Source organism: Lytechinus pictus, chromosome 11 (genome assembly GCF_037042905.1).
Source record: "Lytechinus pictus isolate F3 Inbred chromosome 11, Lp3.0, whole genome shotgun sequence".
Taxonomy (NCBI): Eukaryota; Metazoa; Echinodermata; class Echinoidea; order Temnopleuroida; family Toxopneustidae; genus Lytechinus; species Lytechinus pictus.
The window spans coordinates 13,268,482-13,290,971 of NC_087255.1; the positions used below are offsets into that span (position 1 = coordinate 13,268,482).

Genomic DNA, 22,490 nt, shown 5'->3' on the forward strand with positions numbered 1-22,490 from the left:
CTACAGGCACAGTGGTTATAAAACAACCACTTTTCCCATCCACGGGTGAGTGCTCGTACAGTCACCCGAGTGGATGTACTTCCGCTGCAGTGAGGGGGTCTCCAATACGATTCTAGCACTCTGATTGGATAAAACTGTACCATCACTCACTCTACCGAGTGAGTGATGGTAAGATACGTACAAATCATTCACTCACTCGAGTGAGTGAATGAATGAAGGTTTGTGGCATGGAGGGCACGTCATAGACGAGTTCCAACTATACCGTATCGTGTCATGTGTCGTTCGACCAGAAAACAGCGCAAATCCTTTCTTTCTTTTCTTTCTTTCATACAGCAACGGGCCTTCTGGCAGCACTTATTAAAAGCAAATATACCAAGACAACTGGAGGAGTTTTTTCTACTAATGCAAGATCTAGCGACAGCAGTAAGTAGACCACTAATGCTTATCGAACATGAAATAAATATCTAATGAACTCAAGCAAGCATAAAACAGAAGATACCAGAATCAGAGTAAGAAAGTCATGACCTCTTTTGAAATTTTGTGTTACGTCACAAAACGGCTATAAATACCCCCAAATGAGTAATATGCAAATGAGAGACCCATATATGTAAAACACTCCTATGTCGCCATTTTATTATCATGAAAAATGTATTTTTTAAATTCTGTAGATTTATAGAAAATTTAGGCCAATAACGAAGAACTGTTTTAAATGACCTATAACAAAGTATATACATAATTGTATTTGGAGTCAAACCATATGTTACTATATTTTGTTAACGGAATAGGAGGAAAATAATTTCAAATGATAAAATGCATAGTGGATATTTGCTGTGTGTCTTTATAGCCCCCCCCCCCCGTGTTATGCACAGCCTTAATTATTTGTGAAAATGAACAAATTTGAAATACGGTTAAGATGAAACTTTCAGTGTTGCGTTTGACTGTTTTTTTTTCTGTACATCAACTTGTTCATGCAAATATAAAATATTTCACAGTAAACAGAACTCGATGTTTTTTTTTTTCTCTCTCTGTAGTTTACTTAATTGTCATAACGTTACCAAATGTTATTTTGGTTGTTTTGTATGTCATAATACAATTTTTTTGTATAAAATATTGCTATGTCTCTTTTATTGTGAGACAGGACTCTTTGTAAATCAGTGAGATAACTGGTAGGGCTACCCTGCGTAAATAAAACTGAAATTAATCATCAAGAAATAGATTGTCTTTGCTTGAAAGTTTTATATACAGTTTTTGTTTCGCCTTTCATACAGGTCTACGAGGACTTTTTGGACAAACCCCTGTTCAAAGTTCGGGAGGGCAGTTCAAAATGGTTCCCGCTGAAGTACCAGATTCTCGTAAGTAGTGATTTTGTATTGTTGGACTTTAGCAGTTATACTGTAGACTTAGCAAGAAAATTTTGGTGGGCCAGACATGGCGCATGCCGGGTAAAATTTTCTACACAGCTGTGAGTCAGCGAAGCGAGCAAGCAAAAATGTTGACCTTTATGATAAAATAATCTATTTTTGTGATGGATTTCGAGATAATAGTCAGAATATGATCTCATATTTTACCTCCTTACCTTTTTTATCCTTTTCTCCCTTTATGCTTAGTCGTAAATTTTTTTGGGGGTATATGGATCCAAAGCCCCACCCCCACCGGTATGCCAGTGCTTCAGACTGATATAGGCTAATAATACACATCCTCGAGGGCATTACCAAGAATTATACGAACTACTGGCGTATAGATATAGGGTGCTTTAATTTGGGGCCATGGATCGAATCCCAAAAGCTTCATGTCCATTAAATAGGGGGAAAGGAAAGAAAAGGAAAGGGTGAAGTATGATATATACTGAATATTATGTCAAACTTCATCACAAAATTAGATTTCTGAATCGAAAAGGTCATTTTTTGGCACGCTCGCCTCGCTCGCTTGACTGTTCATCACGTGTAGAATCCATTTAATCATGTCATTAGGATCCTTACTAGCATTCTATAAAAAAATGATTATGTTCATTTTGTTGACAAATAGACCCACAAAGACGCATTGTTTATCATTATTTTTGTTTTTCCCGTAAAATAATAGAATTGGCCCGTACTTCTACAAGCAATATACAAAACAAAGAATACAGAAACAGGAGGGGTGGGGAAAATGAAGTATTGGTAAATGGGGCCCCATGGTTACCTACATTATGATTATAAACTTCTTGTGGGTTAATGTCCTTTCTGTGCTACATAGCATAATTTGAAGGGGGGCAGGATGGATGGATGGAGGTTAGTGCCCATGCAATATCGACATTACTTCATTCATTACTTTATTCATTACTTTCTTCCTAATCAAGCCGAAATCGGAGATGCAGAAGTTGAAACGCCGCGTGAACGTGGTAGGCCTTCACAGCCAGGTATGAATTTAACCCCTTTACCACTAGACAGATAAATAATAATGTACCTCTTTAGTTATCACGGCCGTCAATAGAAAAATGGGCACGCATGCTTGTATCTTGCGGCATAGTCTACGAAACTGCTTATAATTGTCTTAGTTAATGTTGTGATATATTTTTTTTTATTTCATTGATTATACTAATTTATGCATAATATATTCATGCTTCAAGTCATGGTTCTTATCTAACTTAATAAAGGTCAAAATATTCTTTTTGTGGGATTCTTAGCAAATCTACTGTGAAATATATGATTATATAAAAATATATATTACAAAAATATTTCTTTGTATTTTATTGTTCTATTCAGTGTGTTTTCATTTTTTTTTGTTTTAAAAAAATAATTGGAAACGTCTGGGAGCCCGACCCCTGCCTTGTTAGTGGCTCACGATTTCATCGTTTTCATCGTTACCATCTTGTAGATCTCTTATACTCATAAGGCCTCTCAATATATTTGCACACTTAGACATGAGAAAAATTCCCCGGATGAGAATATTTATGAAAATGCACTATTTACATACTCAAAACTCTTCAGATAAATCAATCCATCAAAATTTGAAAGGAACATTTGGGAATGAAGGATTAATACTTTTTAAGAATTAACATAGACTTTTAAACCCATTCTCTTCTGATTTCCTATCTTTTTATTGGTCATTTTCCAAAATGTTTTCTCCTGTTCAGGCTCAACTGGAAGCGGGACTATTCAGTCCATTGGTGTTCAAAGTGGATCTGGAGTATTCAGTAGCTCTAATGTTCAGAGTGGTAACTTACCTAATGATTTAGATGATTATTTTTCTTTCGCACCATCTTCGTCATTGTTATCTTCAGAATAACTACAGGGAGAGCGGGGGTAGGAAAAGGTTTTTCAAGTAGTGAAAATAAACGAAAAAGAGGATTAAGGAAATTAAAAATAAAAGAAAGGAGATCATGAAAAAAAATATAACTAAATAATTCAAATTAGAATTCTTTGTCCTATTGAGCGTTTCATGAAAGGAGTTGTTGGACGATTTATGCAATAGGTCCCTGATTTATCCGACAGTTACCATAGGAACAGTGCTTCTGCAGCCAATCTTAATCAAGTAAAGTTGTCAGAAACGACAACTTGTCGAACAAATATGTTGATGAAATGCTCCGCTGAATAATATAAACATTTTTCTGGCTTGGAAACTTCAAAGCTGAATTTGATGTCCTAGAATGATGCAATGGGGAAAACAAATTATTGCCCTTCCTTCAGTTCACAATCCACATATCAACAATTATTTCGCTCATTTCACCAAAAGTTTTAATTTAGGCTATACACGCTAGATTTCTGTAGGATTGCTCACTCAGAAACGACTATCTACATGATCTAATTTTGTTATCTCTGATCTTTAGCTGCAACTGTTGAAACTGGGGATAGCGAAGTTGAAGCACCTCAAACAAGGAATGGCAGAGTTGGAACAGGTAATCCACATTTGTGATCAAAACGTACAGCCCAGCGCAGGTCACATCAGATTAATTGGCTCTTGGTCTGCCTCTGATTATTTTCTCAATCCGACAAAAAGAAATGAATTTGAAGAAATACACATCTTGGAAAAAACCCTAAAAAGAACAGAAACAGTGAGCTTCATCATTTCTGTTTACAATATTGTACATTATCCAATAGGACCCGTCGCCAAGGGATTGCGTCTAAACCAGGGTCTAATCGCAAGTCAAAAAATGAAGCGCAAGTCCCAAAATACTCCACCATTGATTGGTTGAAAATCAAAGTTGGGTTTAAGTTCGTTTGGCCACAGTTTCAAACCTGTATAGCCGGCGGTGAACATCCACATCTCATACGTTATACATGCATCAATGTATCGAAAAATATGATCAAATCCCGGAATCAATTATCATAATGTGCATGTAAATAATAACCGTGTAAATAGAATCACGGAATAAAATATCATAATTTGCATATAGATAGAAACCGTATAAAGTAAATCCTGTTATACCATCGTAACGAGGGCACTGGGAACGGTTTTTTAAATAGGAGGTGCTGCTTTGTAAGATAAAAACGACAAACGAAAAATTTTGATTACAAAGGTGATTTTGTTTAAATTTCTACTTTTTTAGCATACTGAGTACCTGATTTCCAGGGGATACTGCCTATAACACACACCGACGGTAGACCCCCAGCAAATCTTTGGGGCCCATGTTGGGGCTCCCAATTTTCCAGGACAAGTCCACCCCAACAAAAAGTTAATTCGAATAAAAAGAGAAAAATCCAACGAGCGTAACACTGAAAATTTTATCAAAATATGATGTAAAATAATAAACTTATGACCCTTTAAACATGTTACATTTTTTGCTTATATGCACATCCCGGTCGGTATGCCAATGAAGGAACCAATGACATCACTCACTCACTTTTTCTTTTGTATTTTATTATAAGAAATATGAAATATTGTAATTTTCTCCTCATTGTCATGTGAACAAAGATTTATTTCTCACTGAACATGTGGAACTACCATTATTTAACATTAAATGGTTCACTCAAGTTGGTCCTTATTGTCAAATCTGTAAAAAATTAAATATTGTATAATTAAAACAATAAAAAACAAAAGAAATAGTGAGTGAGGCCCATCATCGAGTCTCTCATTCGCATGTGACTAAATTGAGCATATAACTATTTTGTAAAAAATAAGCAAAACTTTAAAATGTCATAACTTTCTTATTTTACACCCGATTTTGATGAAATTTTCAGCATTGTGCTTGTCTGATTTTTCTCTTATGATTCAAATCAACATTTCACTGAGGTGGACTTGACCTTTAATATATTTATCATTTTCTTTTCTGGCAGGTACATTCAATCAGAAATCGACCGTGAGTTTGTCTGCTTTGTTTCTGACCGCGATAAAAACTGACGCAGAAATTGGAGGTAATATGCTTGAATTGTCCGAACTATATCAATCAAAGTTGATATTCATTAGATAAAGCTTATGAGGCTACCACTGAAAGGATACGTTTAAAATTTATTGATTGATCACGGGCAATAAATGCTGAAAGTTTTGCAAATATGAAAAAAAGCAATTGAAAATTTACAAATTTGAATTACGATATCACATCATGCAGTTTCATATATCCGTTAGAAATTTAGGACTTGCCCTAAAATGTTCATGAAGATAATGAATGCTTGTAGATTTCATTATGAACAGTTTGAGACAATTGGCCTTGCATGTGGTTGTGAAAGTTGAATCTGAATGGTTTGGTCAGAAAATGTCGTTGATGGATATTTCCATGCTAATTTGTTGAGGAGAGTAGGGCACTGAATGTGGAACGAAAATGATTGTATCATCAATTTTGGACACATAATTCCATATTTATATAAATTTTGAAGCTACATACCTTTACTTTTTTTTAAGATGTCGAAACTGCTCCAAGCCCAACAAGGACAAGACAAACGTCAGGTGAATTTTTAATTAATTAATCAATTAATTAATTAATTAATTAATTAATTAATTCATTTATTTATCTATTTTCATCTATTTTGTTGATGTATTTATTTTTTTATTTATTTATTTATCTATTTATTCATTTATCTATTTATTCATATATCTATATATCTTTCTATCTACCTATCCATCTATCTATTCGTTTATTTATTTGTCACATTATATTTATACATGTACAAAAGCACTGGCATACAGAATGGTGTATGGGGGTCTTGAGGACACCAGGGACGCACAAAATTTTCACGACTAAGAGAAAAAAATGAAGAAAAAGAAATAAAAGAAAAGGGAGAAGGGTGATCTCAATCAGAAATATCAACCCAGGCAAAATCTTTGTTCACAATCAAAGGATCTCCTAGTATCTGAAATACCAGCAAATCGAAGACCTTTGGTGACAGAAGTTTTGAGAAAATTACACCCAAACAACCTGTATGATATCAGATCAATAAAAAACTTCGACGTACAGATTCAAATCTGTCTTAAAACATACGTTTTTAAGAAGCACATGTATTGCCCTACAAACAATTTAATAAAACAAGCCTCGCACACTATTGATATTTATTATTATTATCAATGTTATTATTATTATAATTATTATTAATATTATTATCATTACCATTCTTCTCCTCCTTCTTCTTGTTATTATTATCATGATTATTATTGTTGTTGTTATTATTCTTTGTATTATCAACATTGAAGAGCCTGCCATGATGATCTCTTTTTTCTTTTATTCTCCTATTCAGTGCGGACTGGAGGCACAACAATTCCTGTCGGAATATTGGTTAAACTAAAGACACAATCTGGTTCACAGGATCATAAAAGTATGTAGACATTCTTCATTTTATTAAATATGTAAAATAGCAGTAGAAAACTTAATCGCTTAAAGACGCTACAAATAAACACCGGATGAAATGGCGCCCAATATTGCATGTAACAGGAAAACAAATTATTATTCAAATATATAGCTGAAAACAGAATATCACAATTCTAAGTTTCCTCTTTTGAGGGGGGGGGGGGGGGATAAAGGGGTGGGTGGCATTTCAAGATCTATGATATCTTTTCTTATTTTGCATCTGTTTATCCATTTGGTTTGATTTTATTTGTATTTACTGCCATGCATTTTCATTTCATGTTTATGTTGAATGTATGTTTTGATCAACGAAATCATATCAATTAAACGACCAAGATCAATATTTTATAGTCTTCAGTTTTCTTTCTTTATTTTTTAAATTCAAATTTTTCCCTTTTTTATGATTAGAATAATCATGCGAGGGAAGATTGTAGCAACTCACTCATGCTAAGAGCATAAAGTTAATGACAAACATTTTCTTTCTAATATTTCATAATGCAGCATCCGCCAGTTTTGTGGAGGAAGGTGAGTGGAGAATAGTAAAGTACATCCCAAAAAAATTAAACCAGAAACCCAGAATTATAGATAATTTATCATAACTTTATCATAAACATATTAGACAAACGACGCATCATTGTAGAGCTTAGGGCCTCCTCTTTCATATCGGACAATTTAGATGATTCCTCATTCACGCAGCAGTGTGTACAAACAGTTTGAGGAAATGATAAAAAAACTTCGCTAGGCGGGCGGTAATTGAATTTCAAACAAAGAACATATAAAAAAAGTTAAATTTTTTTGTCGCATTCAATGCACACAAAATAAGTTAGGATAATCTCAAATCATAAATGTTTACCACAAACAAAGAATAAATAAAAAGTTCAAAATCTGCTCTCAAAACTGATAGTTCAAATACAGAAAATGGTCAAGAAATGACGAAGTTCTATCATCTAATTAACTTTTTTGTATTTTTTTAATACGAAAACTCTTCTCAATACAGACGACCAAGTACCAAGAGGAGGTGAGTAACATTGCATGTAACTAACCATATTTTTCTCCTTTTAAGAAGTAAATTGACATTTGACATATTATGATTGGCATGCTATCCTTTATTCTTCCATGTACATATCTCATATTGAAATTGCAAAGAAAAAAAAATGTTTTTCAGTTTTGTCACCAAGCAATTCATGAAAAAAAATCTTCCCCGCATAGACTATGGTACTTCAAACATGTCAAACACTAATGGCTAATAATACAGGGTTTTTACTGACCTGTCAAATATTGTCTCAATATATTCATGAATGTTTTACCATGGGAAAATGTGCCCCCACCCACTTTTGGAAAATCTTGGGTCCACCCTGATGGTACTTTTGAATAACCTAATTGTTTGTATTTTTGAAATTGATATGATTGTGGGCCTGGGTTAAATTTTGTTTGTGCTTATTATTTTGTGTACTTTAATGCAAGCCGTCTCCGATATGCGGGTGCACTGACGTTTCATAATCGAAAGCATCTTCATGTGGATGGGGGGGGGGGGTGAAGTGTACTTTCATAGGGGGGACTACCAATTTCATATCAGGGGTACTAATATGCTTTTATTTTAAAGATGCTCTCATGCAGTTCCCTCTACGTCCCCCCGTCTTTTCGGTGAGACACGACGTTTGCTCCATATCTCAGACAGAGGGTTTAAGGTTAGATTTATATTGAGAATAATGTAAAGATAAGAAGAAGGGTTTATCCAGTTTTGGAGGATAGATTTTATGTTTGGCTATATAACGTGCAGATTTTCCATCATCGGGAGCCCCTTTTCGTAGGAGTGATCGCCGGCCCGGTCACCTGTGGCGTCACCTCCGATCGTTTGATTTGTCTTTCGTCCTACCTCCTTCCTTTTGCCATTTTGGGGACAGATTATTCAAGAGTGAACCCCGGGAGTAAACCCCGGGAGTTAACCCTTGGAGTGAACCTTTGAAAGTGCATGGTTAAGGGGTGGTTAATAGGCCTACTACCGTACGTACAGAACTACTGTTTTAAACAAACATTTTTTTTAAATTGTATTTACATGCATGTAGATGCGGATGTAGCTGTTGTGCGAACTCGAACACGTGGAGGTAGGTTTGAAATTAATTTCTATCATGTTGTTGGAATCAATGAGTGATCAAGTTGGTTTCGCCAGAAATAGAGAGTGATCTGGTTGGGCGAAAGTTCCCCCCAATTCTCTGAGAATAAAGCTAGAACAGAAACGGCTCACGGATTTTTATTTTTATTTTCAAACACTACAGCAACCCCATAACCAAATTGATTGTTCAAGGACATTATTTTTTTTCCTTCATCATGAGCGTGATTGAAATGATCACTTTTTTTGTAATCATAGTGTTGAATGTATACGTTTATATTCTAGGAAATCATCACTTTAATGGAGAGCTGCTTTTTTGCTGTGACATTTTGTGTGACATAAGTAACATAGTCAAACTTTTCAAAAAATGGATAAATCTTTGAGCTTTTATGGAAATTTTAATCATGCTGTTCTCATGCTGTTCCTTTTTTTTTAATATATAGACAGGCTTACATGCACATTTCTCTGCTTTTTATTTATTTATTTTTTTAATTTGTCTTTTTAACATCGGAATCATTGCATTCTGACACAAGAGGGCGACAAAGAGAAGCGGTAAATCAATGCCAATATGAAATTATTTCAGAGTATAAATATTTGTTCACATGTTTCCTGACATTGGCTGATACTGCATGTATTTCGTAATCTTACTTGGATGAAAAAGCAGTGAAATTTCGGCATCATGTTACATTGAAAGAAATCATGGTATGTATAGGCGCATAGTATGAGGTCTAGCTTGCAATGTTTTGAGAACAGTTTTTGCACAATCCCAGTCCCACGCATGCTAAAATTTGTTGTGTTGTGTACTGTTATATTTCTCGTATGCAATGCACACAAAAATGACATTTTTGGATTTTTTTATATCTGTGTTTGTGGCGAGGGGGCGAAAAACCAATGCCAAACCAAGGCATAATCGTGATATAGTCCCCAAATCCAAAAATGGGGATTATTAGAATCACACCTACCACTACCAGAACGCATGAAAATCACCTCCTTTCTTCAGAACACAGTCCCCAAGGGCAAGGCCAGGCCCAGGCCAGGGCCAAGGCCAACTCTTGCAATGCACAGCTCGCGCTCGAGAACTTGCGAAATGATAACACACACAAATGAAACACACTCACACTTGTCTCCCTATATATATACTCGTGATACAGTCCCCACTCTACGGGAAATCAAGTTCACTTTGCACGCAGTGGGGATAGCTCCAACAGTATATTATACTCGTGATGCAGTCCCCTCACAACATTAAATCGTGCTCGTTCGACAAGGGGATGGGGACAGTTTCCCAGTGCAACGTGACAAGGAAGACTCATTCAAAACCTTCGGGAATTATTATTATTATTGTCATCATATTATATTATCATTATTATCATTTTATCATTATATCATTATTGTCATTTAATCATAATTATCATTATTATTATTGTTATTATCATTATTATTGTTATTCAATCATAATTACCATTATTATTATTGCTATTATCATTATTATTATTGTCAATATTATTATTATCATTATTAATATCATTGATTATTATTATTACTATCATCATCATATATCATTATTTTTTATTATTGATGTTGTTATTATTATTATTACAATAATGATGATAATATTATAAATTATTATCATTATTATTATTATTCTTTATCATTGAAAATGTGCCCCTTCCATCCATTCTGTTCCTTGTATTTCATTTAATTCCTTCAAATGAAATCACTGTAGACTCATAATAACGTTTGGGTATTAATTATTATCATAATTATTATCATCATTGGCATCATTTTCATTATTGTTGTCGTTATCATTGAAAGAGTCACCCCCAAAACATTAAAGTAATCAATACAAATATGTGACGGAAATGAAAAGTAAAGTAATAATAACAACAATAGTATAATGATGGGGATGATGATAATCAAGATTAATAACAATAATGATGTTGATAATAATTATGATAAAGGTTAATATAATGGTAATAATATAGAGAATAATAACAATAATAATGATTATTATAAAAATAATAAATAAAATATAAATATTGTAAAAAAAAAAAAAGGATAACAATAATAAGTAAATAATAAATAAATACCATAATGACAATAATGATGATAATAATTACGATAATACCCAAAAGTTATGAATGAGTCTACAGTGATTTCATTTGAAGGAATTATAAATACAAGGAACGGACTGGATGGAAGAGGCACATTTCCAATGATAAAGAATAATAATGAATATAATAATATAATAATTTATTGTACTATCATCAATATTATGATGATAATAATAACAACAATAACGAATAATATTTATTATGATGATAGTAATAATAATATAATAAAAATAACAATAATAATAACAGCAATAATAATATAATAAGGGATAATAACAATGATTATAACAACAACAATGATAAAGAATAATGATTAATGATGATAATAATAATAATACAATAAATAATAATAACCATAATAACAACAATAATAAATAATAATAATGATATATGATGATATTTATAAAAATAATTATATTAATAATGATAACAAAATATTGATAATAAAAATATTAATAATAAAAACAACAATAATAATGATATAATAAAGGATAATAACAATAATAATAACAATGATAAAGAATAATAATGATGTATGATGATGATAGTAATAATAAAATAAATAATAACAATAATTAATAATGATTAAATAACAATAATAATGATAATAACAATAATGATATTTCTGATTAAATAACAATAATAAAATTATGATAAAATAATAATAATGATAAAATGATAATAATGATAATATAATATGATGACAATAATAATAATAATGTCCGAAGGTTTTGAATGAGTCTTCCTTGTCACGTTGCACTGGGAAACTGTCCCCATCCCCTTGTCGAACGAGCACGATTTAATGTTGTGAGGGGACGGTATCACGAGTATAATATACTGTTGGAGCTATCCCCACTGCGTGCAAAGTGAACTTGATTTCCCGTAGAGTGGGGACTGTATCACGAGTATAGCTATACTGTTGGAACTGTCCCCACTGCGTGCAAAGTGAACTGTGTATCCCATAGCGCGGGGACTGCATCACGAGTATACTATACTGTTGAAACTGTCCCCACCGCCGTGAAAATCAAACTTGATTTCCTGTAGAGTGGGGACTGTATCACGAGTATATAATAGGGAGAGAACCCAAGTGTAAGTGTGTTTCATTTGTGTGTGTTATCATTTCGCAAGCTAAAGAGCTGTGCGAGAGTTGGGGACTGTGTTTTGGAGAAAGGAGGTGATTTTCATGCGTTCTGGTAGGTGTGATTCTGATAATCCCCATTTTTGGATTTGGGGACTATTTCACGATTATGCCAAAACCAAAATACGGTGTATCAGGCAAAAGAATTGCAAGCGAGCGAGCAAAATTTTAGACGTTTCGATTACACAGATGCAGATCAGATCCAATTTTGAGATGGATTTTGACATCTATTCCTACTACCCATTATCTACCGGTAGTTCCTAGAGTAGAAAAAACAACAACTGAACTTCCCTGAAAATTTCCTGGAATTTCTCACTTCCTATTCCTAAGAGGCTAAGTAAAATAACACTTTCTGTGAGTGTAGCCCTGTCTTAAGAGACTTTTTTGACTGCCCTACCCTGACAAAGTCAAAGGCAGGGTGAACAAAATCCGTTCGTATTAAGATGCTGGAGAAAAGCAGGACTGTGTTGGGAATGAATTTTCCAAATTTTGGCCTGCTCAGACCAGGGTCCTGGCAGGGAGGGTGGAAGCGAGGTAGAAAAACGACTCTACCCCGCTAACGCCTGGACACACGTTCTGTTAAGACGCGATCGGGGTGCAGTCTGATTTCCTTTCTCTTTTTTCTCCCTATTCCTCATTTCCTCTCCCCTCTTCAGAATCCTGACATCGAGGCACAGACTGGAACCTCAAAAAACAAAAAGTTCTCTCCTACCTCAGTCTCGATCGGCCATTTTTGTTGATCATATAATCATAACAAAAATGGCCGATCGAGACTGGGGTAGAAGGAGAGAACTTTTCGTTTTTTGAGGTTCCAGTCTGTGCCTTGATGTCAGGATTCTACCACTCGATAGACCTTCATCCATATAATCGTGGTAAGTGCATAATTTCCATTTTCAAAATTTCTCTTGCTAGATATTTCGACCAGGCATAATCTACCCTTGTCCCGTGAGTATGGGTAAATACACGGTGAGCTCCTGGGCGTCGGGCCGGCGCTCCCTGGGTTAGGTTATATGGTGATTTATCATTTGTTGGATGAGCAATGCAACAGTTTTTGTCCATTGCCCAACAATTAAAAATAAGTGATGAATAAAAAAATGCTATAGCAGGTGATGGTTATCAACTCCAATAAACCATTGCCTCATGGAAAATTGATCAGCGAAAAAATAAACAAACACGGTTGAAATATATTTGCACAAACCGCTATGTGGCCCAGGTGTATGTTTGAGAGTTGGGTGAGGACTGGGTGTGCAGTGTAATATCACAAATCTTTTTCTTCTTTCTACCTCTAGATGTAGAACCTGCAGGAGAACAACAAAGAACACCGGCAGAAATAGCAGGTACTTTCTTTTATCCAGAGTTATTATTTTTTTGTGTGTTTATACAGGGGGTAAACTGCCGATTTCTCTATTGCCAACTCATCCACTTATCACATGGTCTTCCATCATTTAGTCCAATACCATTTCGTCCATCAACACTTCGTTTAACAACCATTTGGTCCATTGATCATTTGGTCCAATAATCACTTCGTCTAATCACCAGATCGTCGATGACCATTTCGTCTAATAAACAGTTGGTTTAATACCCTTATTCTTGTCATTCATTTCGCCCAATTAACACTTACACAATTAGACCTAATGGTTTATGGACTAAATGGCTATTGGACCAACTGGTTATTAGACGAAATGTTGAGTGGGCGAAATGGCAATTGGACCATGTGGATAGTGGATGAATTGATGATAGACCAAATGATAGTCGACGAGTTGGTAATGAGACGAATTGGCATTAGACCAATTGGAAATAAACCATACAGGGTATGCCTGACTGTTTATAAATGCAAGTAGAATAAGTCTTTATGATACAAGTATTTAACCCGTTGGGGACTGAATGATTTTCTATGACATACGTTTACCCTTCATTTAAATGTGGGCTGGATCTCCAAAGTGTTAACAGGGGCTGAGGGATGGGGGAGGGAGCCTTCAGCCTCACACCTTTTTCAGTAATAGTCTACTTAACTAAAAATTACCATCTTTAATATTGTGATTATTTGCATGGTCGATCATGCAGCCCCCCACTTCTGACTCAGCCTCCCCCCCCCACTTTCAAAACCCTTCCGCTTCCTCTGTTTATGGACCATCCGCTAGGTTCTTTTTTGTTTGTCTAGGGGATATTCCATGAAATATGTACGTCCAACCCCCTATATGTGGGACCTTCATGAAATTTTCTGTCCCTAATTTCTTGTTCTTGTGACAGTCTGTAATGTCCTCAAATGACAAAAATTTGGTCAGTTTATGAAGTGAAGTAAGACTTGAGAAAAATGGGGGTTGGACGTACAGAAAGGTTGACCATTTTTATGGAATTGCCCCTATGTGACAGTGACACAATCATTGCACAGTCATTTAACACAACTTGAATGTTTGAAGTACTTTTCTGTTACCGGGTTTTCTTTTGCCATACGAGGTTGCTGCCAGCTATATACAGTACATATTTTGCAACTTGTAATTCAACAAATTTATCATTTTAAAGGGGAATCCAACCCAAATAAAAACTTATTTTTATAAGAAAAAGAAAAATCAGACAAGTTGATAGTGAAAGTTTGAACAATATTGGACAAACAACAAGAAATTTATGAATTTTTAAAACTTGTAAATATTGGTAATCACTATACCCATGGAGACTTCAAATTGGCCGCAAATGGGATGTCATAGTGATGTAAGGCAAGGACTACTCTTCCATGTACTCCAATACATATTATGGCTAAAATGTCATTTTTCCCAAAAGTTTTATTTCAAATTATATTTTTATTTCATGAGGACAAAAACAATATACTACCTGGGATATATTTAGATTACTGCCCCAAGGGAATGGGTACTTAGGAGAAAACCACAAATCCCTGATAATTAAGTACATGGCCTATGGGAAAGTTGTCCTTGCCCCTTGTCATAATTTACTTACCCAGTTGCCAATTTGAAATCTACATACTATTAATGATCTCAATTTTAAAGCAGGTATAACTTTCTTATTGCTTGTCCGATTTCTTTCAAACTTTCACCATTCTGTTAATTTATTTTTCTCCTTCCCACACAACATTTTATGGCCAAGGCTGGATTCCCCTTTAATAAGGAGAGAAAATGTACTTATCTTATCTTATCCTACTGGAAACAGGAGAATTTCATGAAACAAAAAGCCAAGGATTTTGAATTATTCATTAAAAGCTACTGAAATCCTTGCATTTCGATTGCCTCGGGGCAAAATAGTCAATGAAAATCACTTAGTATTTGAAATCTTTGTGAACTGCTCCCCAAGTTTTAATGTGTGTACTTCTTCTCCAGTATGGTTTCTGTAATAATCTATGGTCATGTTTCATTGATAATCTACTGTATGATTTATTCAAAGCATCTCTTGTGTAGTTGTATCCTAATACAGTCTTCATCTTCTTCGTTCTACATTTTAGCTCAACTAAGGGGAGGAAGCATTTTCCATGCCGCTGTTCATTCTGGAGCATCTCAGATAAGAAGTAAGTACAGGTCAGGGCTCTCACGAACTCAGTAAAAACCAGCAGAGCAAAAGTACTCATCAGACGTATAAATAAGGGTTTACCGGTATGCGGAGGAACTGTTGCACGCATGATTCCGATTCTCACCATGTTATCTTGGCCCCGTCTTTCAAAGAGTTACGATTGATCCAATCAATCACAACTATGGAAGGCCAGCAATGTCAACATCTAAAATACATGTTTGTTCAAAATATTTTCTAGATATGATGTTTATTCATACATTCTTTGTTTTCTTGACAATTCAGTATGCTTCTCTTTGTGCAAATTTCCTGAAGAAAAAGTTATGACATCGATGGATTTCCATGTAGATGAGATTGATCGGATCAATCATAACTCTTTGTAAGACGGGAACTTGGTGTCACTGAAGTCTCTAGCTATTCTAGTGAGGAAACAATGCCCAGTATATCTTTAGATCATTGCAGTGATTGTCTGATTGTCTTTTGTAGTCAGGGGGGAGGGGGGTTTCATTCAGAAAATGATTTGGGACCAAGAAAAGGTGGAGCTATTTTCAAGAATGTGGGGGGCACAAAAGCATCCAGTCCAAAACAGAGAGGGTGACTCCGCTGGTGATCTGCACTTAAGAGAACCCTGGTATGGATCAACCGTTTTGGTGTCAACTTGTGACAAAACTGCTGTTCCAATTCACCAATTTTCGACAAAGACCTCCCAGCTGTTAGTTGTCATTTGCTGGGCAAGTTAAATACGTTTACTGTGTTCTTTGATCCTCTGTACACCATGGAGCGAAAACTCTCCAATCTTGCATTAGGAACTCAAGATATGTATGGGTGCAATATCCAACTACCATGATGGTATTCTACATATAAAATCAAATTAATCAATGCATTGAATATAATGGAAACTACATGTAACGTTATCTTGCAGTCATAAGTTAAGGGATAAAGTGATCTACATGTATTTAACATATATACACTGTACTTTATTTTTGCTTTTTTCTAAACAGCTAGAAACTTAGATGAAGAAATGCGGAGATCTCACTGTGAGTTTCTGATTAACAGTCTGTTTTTTTTGGTTCATTTATAATTGTTATTGTTGTATATTTATATTATTATTATTTATATTATCATTGTTATCATGATTATCATTATTATTGTTATAAGTAAAGTATTCCTCTGATCAGGATCAAGTCTATATTTCTCCTTGAATGATTTTGCTCTTTGAACAAAAACAACCAAGTAATTTAAATACAACAAATAAATACATTTACTTCTAAAATCAAAGGCCTGAAGTCACAAAGGTGGTTTTGAAAACCATCGGTTGCACCCATTTTTATGTAGGTTTTCTGTATAAATTATGCTTAATTTACCACGTACTAGTATACTGAAAAGGGTCCAATACTGATGTTCACTTTTGTCACAGTGCGCCAGTTTGACGCCTGTTGCCATGGTTAAGTACGCTATTTTATACATGAGTCTACTGTTTTGAAGAGTGGGCTCATTAATTCAAAACAGTGGACTCGTGAATAAAATAGCGTACTATACCATGACAACGGGCGCGAATTTGACGCACGTACTATGACAAAAGCGGCACATATCAGCATCAACTCTATAACACAAATGTATTTATACTATAATACAAAATGTATACACATAGATATTGACTTCCCAATAATCAACACTACCGTGGATAAGTAACAAAGTTCAAAAGATATTTGAATAAATCTTTAAGAATTAAGAGGAAATTTTTTTAATGAGTATTTCAGATTATAACATGATAAAATCCATCTTCCAAAAAGAATTTGTTCCAGAAATACATGTGCATGTATTTGCATATTTATAAATTTGATAATCAGTGGAATTTAGTCCTCCACCTTCTTATTTCCACAGCATCCATAAGCTCTATCAGAGTGCTGAAAATGGATTCAAGTTTTGTATTGTTTGGTGATGACATGGATCTTCCAAAGCTAGAAGCAGATATTGAGGCCTACAATTTGCCTGAAGTGCAAGAAAATTGTAAGTAACATGTTCATGGAATGGAATTAAACAATGAATACATCATTTGTTTTCAAAGCACATGTTTTAAAACTATTTTGCTTCTTAATTTATTGCTAATTCATATCAGAAAATAACAGTAATCATTAAATGAAAAAAAAGCAAACATAAAAAATGATTGATCAAGTTACAAATTAAGTCAACATTAAAGCAATAGATAGTAGACATAATTCATATAGATATAATAAATATGTAGGGGCCAGTAAGCAAAATGCTTGAGTCAATTTTAAAGAGAAACTTTAACTACATGTATCCGTAACAGCTTGTTAAAAGTCCTTAGCATATAGGAAAAAGGAGATATGAAAGAGTAACAAATGGACTTGAAATGGACAAAGTGGCATCTAGATGTCAATGCATGAGTAATTCTGAAAAGTAAAATACCAGGGGGGTGTTTCACAAAGATTTAAGTATGACTTAGATTCGCTTTTAAATGCCGACGCGTACATGATATGCAACGCGCAATGTCATCGATCAATACGCAGTGGTGCATTTGTCCACTTTGCACGATCTGACCAATGCGGTCATGCCTTCCATACCGCACGCAACTAGGACTTTAAGTGCGACTCTAAGTCATACTTAATTCTTTGTGAAACACCCCCAGGTGGGCAATTAGAGATCTATACTGATGAAGAATACGGATGCAAAATTTTAGATGGATATGTGTTCATCTTCTTTCTATTTTATTCAATTTGCTACCGTTAACCATAATGCTGCTGCAGTTCCCAATACCAACGCATTTGGTTATATTACCGTCAAGCTACATGAAAACGGGCCACTGGATTTCTCACAGCGACAGCACCTCACTTTCCTTGCTACGGCTCACGGAGACAGAGATACTTTAGTCAACATTCTTGGTAAGTTCGCCGTTTGTGGACCATAAATTGTTTCAAATCTGCCAAAATAATGTATATAAGGAGCAATAGCAGATCTGGCCGGGCTAGACACAATAAAATTTCATGGCCGGCCCCTTATTGTTTGTGCTAAATGGTGTATAATCTAACATACTAATCTTACCGAAGTGCAGCGGAAATTTTTTTTCCAACCATTAATTCCTGGTGAATTTAAATTATTCAAATCCTCAACACTTAGCACTTTCTCTCTCTTTGATGTTTTTATTTTTCTTTAAAAAAGGGCCTTATGTATGAGCACTTATTTGACAAATTTAGTGATTGGATATCAGAAAGCTATGGACAAAGATTACATCCTGAAATATTTATCCCATTTCATGATTTTTAATAGGTTTCATATCAAGAAGAAAAAAAATGAAAATGAAAATCCATATTTTGTTGTTTGAAATAGACATGAAATGAAATATTCAGAAAATTTGCTTTGCCAAATTGATCGTGGGCTGTGCAGCGCCATATCGATGAGGCTCTATACCTTTAAGAATAAAACATGTACATGTAGATACTGTATTTCATTTTAATCGTGCACCCAATCAAAATGTATTTTCATTTCAAATCACAAAATTTTCCTGTATAACACATTTTCATTTCATGTCCCCCACATCATAATCAAATTAGGGCATACACATTCATATAGTCTAGTAATAAATGGTTATACAGATATTTTGGGGATCTTTATATAACTTTACATAACTTACAATTACTTATAAATACAGTGTATATATATCTCTGATATTTATTGTTAATTGATTTTTGATCTCTTGAAAGCTGCACCTGGACTACGGACCTTTTACGTAGACCAGCAAGTTTCTCTTTCTGATGGGACTAAAATAATGTACAAGTTCCCCTTCATTTTGAACGAGTATATGGGCACGACATACCTTATAGCTGGTGAGTACATTAAGGTATTAGCGTGGGTGAGTGATGTATAGGAAGAATGTCAGCATAAGGGATTATTGGATGTGAATAAAGAGATTAGACGGCAGCTCGAGCTGGAGTTAGGGTAATGATACAAGTGTGCCTCAGAATAGATTGTTTTTAGATAAATTGTGCTATATAGCACCATAATACTTCTCTACAGTATTATTGTTCATTAGATAAAAGGGTCTCTATGAAAAGAGAGGAAACTGGGGAGGAAACCTGTTCGATTGAAAAGGATGTCATTTATTTGATGGCTCTGTTCAAACAAGCTATGAGTTCTTCTACTCTATTGTCATCTGTCTGCGTTTTGTTCTTCTGTTCCTTTTCCATCATCTTTCTATGTCTCTTCCTCTTCTTCCTCCTGTTCCTTTTCCCTTCATCCTTCTCTTCATCTTTCTATTCCTCTTCCCCTTTTCTTTCCCCTTCCTCTTCCTCTTCCCCTTCCTTCATCTCTCTCTTCCTCTTCTGCTCCTCTCCCATTTTCCTTCCTCTCCCTCTTCCTTCTCCTCTTCCTCTCACTCTTCTGCTTCCTTCCTCTTCTTCTTCCTCTTCTTCTTCCTCTTCCTCTTCTTCTTCATCTTCTTCTTCCTTCTCCTATTCCTCTTCTTTGTCCTCTTCTTCTTTCTCTCCCAGTTCCCTTTCCTCCGCCTTTCCCCTTTTCCTCTTTCTTTTCCTCTGCTGTGTTATATGGACTAACTTAAAATGATTTTTAGTCTAGACTTTTTAATTGAATTAATTAAATCAAATAACTGAAGTTAGTGAATTATGGTTATTAGAATACACTGGGTTGTTAATCTCAAGTCTGTGCATGTCTCATGGGGAAGAAAGTTCGGTCTGACAAACTGTCTTGTCAATTGTAAGTTTAATGCATCTCGATCTGTGATATATTGACAGCTTTTACGTCATGCAAGGCGTACAATTACTTTGGATTTAATCAGCCTGGTTATTACATCATTGACCCCGATGGTTCCGGTGCAGAATTTCAACCAATGGTAGTCAAATGCCAAGGTAAGTTGGTAATAACCCCCAAATCAGGGGGAAAAATTACACAGGGGCTTGGGGCCATTTTTTGCCCCCCCCCCAAATGATCAAAAGATCACTGTAAAATGAAGAGCCCTGGGAAATCCCCATTAACCCCTTGGATGCTGAATTCTCTGATTCCCATAGACTTTGTATAGGTGCCACTCGATTCCCGTGTAGCCTACGGGTTAACTGCAATGTTAGCTTCACCTATGAAAATGAAAAAAAAATATTGCCTGCCCCAAACAATGCCCCGTTGAATTGCTATATCAAAACAAAACATGAAATAAAACTTACATAGGTATTCTGTTTAAGTCAAGCCTCCATTAGTAAATATCCACCCAAGTTTTAAAGACTTTTCTAAGACGGGGGGGGGGGGGGGGGGAGTATTTTATAAAGAGTTAAGTAGAGCTTTGCTTAAATGCTGATGCGTAATGATATATAACACGCAATCATATTTAAGCATGGATAGCCAATTGTTACATAAATCACTAACGGTAGAGATATCATATTTCAGCTCATTTGGCTCTCAAATCATTCACAATTGTCTAGGAAGTATAGATAGATGATTGTCTTCACCATCAATTAATTAGGAAATAGCACAGTAAACATAAACATACAACTTAACAACTAATAAAAATTTTGACACTTTTGGCTTCCCATAATTTTAGCACAGAGTTAGACCATGGTCTAAGTTAAACCTGACTTCAGAAATACAGGCCAAAGTCACAATAACTCTTTGTGAAACATCCCCCAGATTATGTAAAACATGTACAGCTATCTGAACAGATTTGCGTGATACTGAGATTTGTCTTCTAGAGGCAAAGTAACCCGTATAAATACATGTAACAATGGTACAATATTCCAGATTCAAGTTTCAAGTGTATCTTCAATTCCCAAAACATGCCATCAATGAGTCAACACGGAATCAATAATTATTACATACATGTACATAACTGAGGGGATTTATTAAAAGAGCAATTTGTAAGACACAGATAATTTGTAAAACAGTATTATGAATTATACACTTTTCATATTTTTCCATGTATACAGTATATAGCATTTAATTATTCATACTTTCTTTATATATATATACATGTAGCATCTAACTCATTTCTAATCAGAAGTACTGAAGCACTACATGTATTTCGCTTTGATGTGTATTATATATATGCATTTTTTCCTACTAGGTGATAATACTGTCTTGGATCAAAGGATAGATGCCCTTTGCACTGAGGAGAATGATGCTTCCGGAGCCCCTGTATGCAACGCTGATACAAGTAAGTGCTTTTAATGAAACACTTATCCAGCATAGATAAATAAGCAGAGAGTGTGTCTCTCCGTATCTGAGATGTATTAACACCACGGCCACGCATGATGGCTGAGTGGGAGAACGCCCGCCTCATGAACGGGAGGTCGTTGGTTTGGTCCCCGGCAGAGTCATACCAAGGACTCGAAGAATAGGATCTTCTGTCTTTGTGCCAGGCTACCCTTGGGACCCCTGGCTTCGATGACGTGGGAAGCGAGTCCATTTCCTTTTGCTTGAATGCAAAAGGAAATGTAGTCGAGAGCCCATCTGTAAAAAATTCAAATCCAATTTGTTGGAATATTGCAACTCTAGAAAAGTTGTGTTTCTGATCATGAAGAGATGGACTCTGTTGGCGTTGTAGCGGGCGGCCAACTTTTGTTTTTATCTTTAATTTCTCATAACCTAATGGCAATTGTCTTTTATAGGTGAATAGCTGTGTAATCAAGGGATCAAGTTCAAACTTACCTTATCCATTCATAAATTGGTAAACAATATTTGAGCCCTTGGGTCCGTTTCAGAATGAGTTGCGTTTAAACGCAAGTAAAAAAAATCAATCGCAAGTCCGAAATGCGCGTTGTTGATTGGTAGAAAATCAAGTTATGCATGATTTTTATAGTTGCGATTGATTGCAACTTTGCAATGGGCCCCTTGACTGATGCAGGT

The 22,490-nt window shown here is 35.0% G+C and overlaps 1 protein-coding gene across 1 annotated transcript in view; it reads left to right on the forward strand.

Annotated features, from left to right (window-relative positions):
• The first annotated feature begins 346 nt into the window (after positions 1-346).
• The window catches only part of LOC129271797 (uncharacterized), a 130,486-nt gene continuing 108,342 nt past the window's right edge, over positions 347-22,490 (forward strand). Inside the window, exons 1-19 of the mRNA XM_064106821.1 lie at positions 347-423; positions 1,269-1,352; positions 2,336-2,395; positions 3,113-3,193; positions 3,806-3,874; positions 5,253-5,330; positions 5,815-5,859; positions 6,645-6,722; positions 7,253-7,276; positions 7,749-7,769; positions 8,818-8,856; positions 13,400-13,447; positions 15,562-15,624; positions 16,625-16,660; positions 17,508-17,633; positions 18,392-18,526; positions 19,346-19,468; positions 20,393-20,506; positions 21,709-21,798. Of these exons, the coding sequence (XP_063962891.1) occupies positions 1,325-1,352; positions 2,336-2,395; positions 3,113-3,193; positions 3,806-3,874; positions 5,253-5,330; positions 5,815-5,859; positions 6,645-6,722; positions 7,253-7,276; positions 7,749-7,769; positions 8,818-8,856; positions 13,400-13,447; positions 15,562-15,624; positions 16,625-16,660; positions 17,508-17,633; positions 18,392-18,526; positions 19,346-19,468; positions 20,393-20,506; positions 21,709-21,798 (1,258 nt within the window). The 5' untranslated portion in view covers positions 347-423; positions 1,269-1,324. The remainder of the gene's footprint in view (positions 424-1,268; positions 1,353-2,335; positions 2,396-3,112; positions 3,194-3,805; positions 3,875-5,252; positions 5,331-5,814; positions 5,860-6,644; positions 6,723-7,252; positions 7,277-7,748; positions 7,770-8,817; positions 8,857-13,399; positions 13,448-15,561; positions 15,625-16,624; positions 16,661-17,507; positions 17,634-18,391; positions 18,527-19,345; positions 19,469-20,392; positions 20,507-21,708; positions 21,799-22,490) is intronic.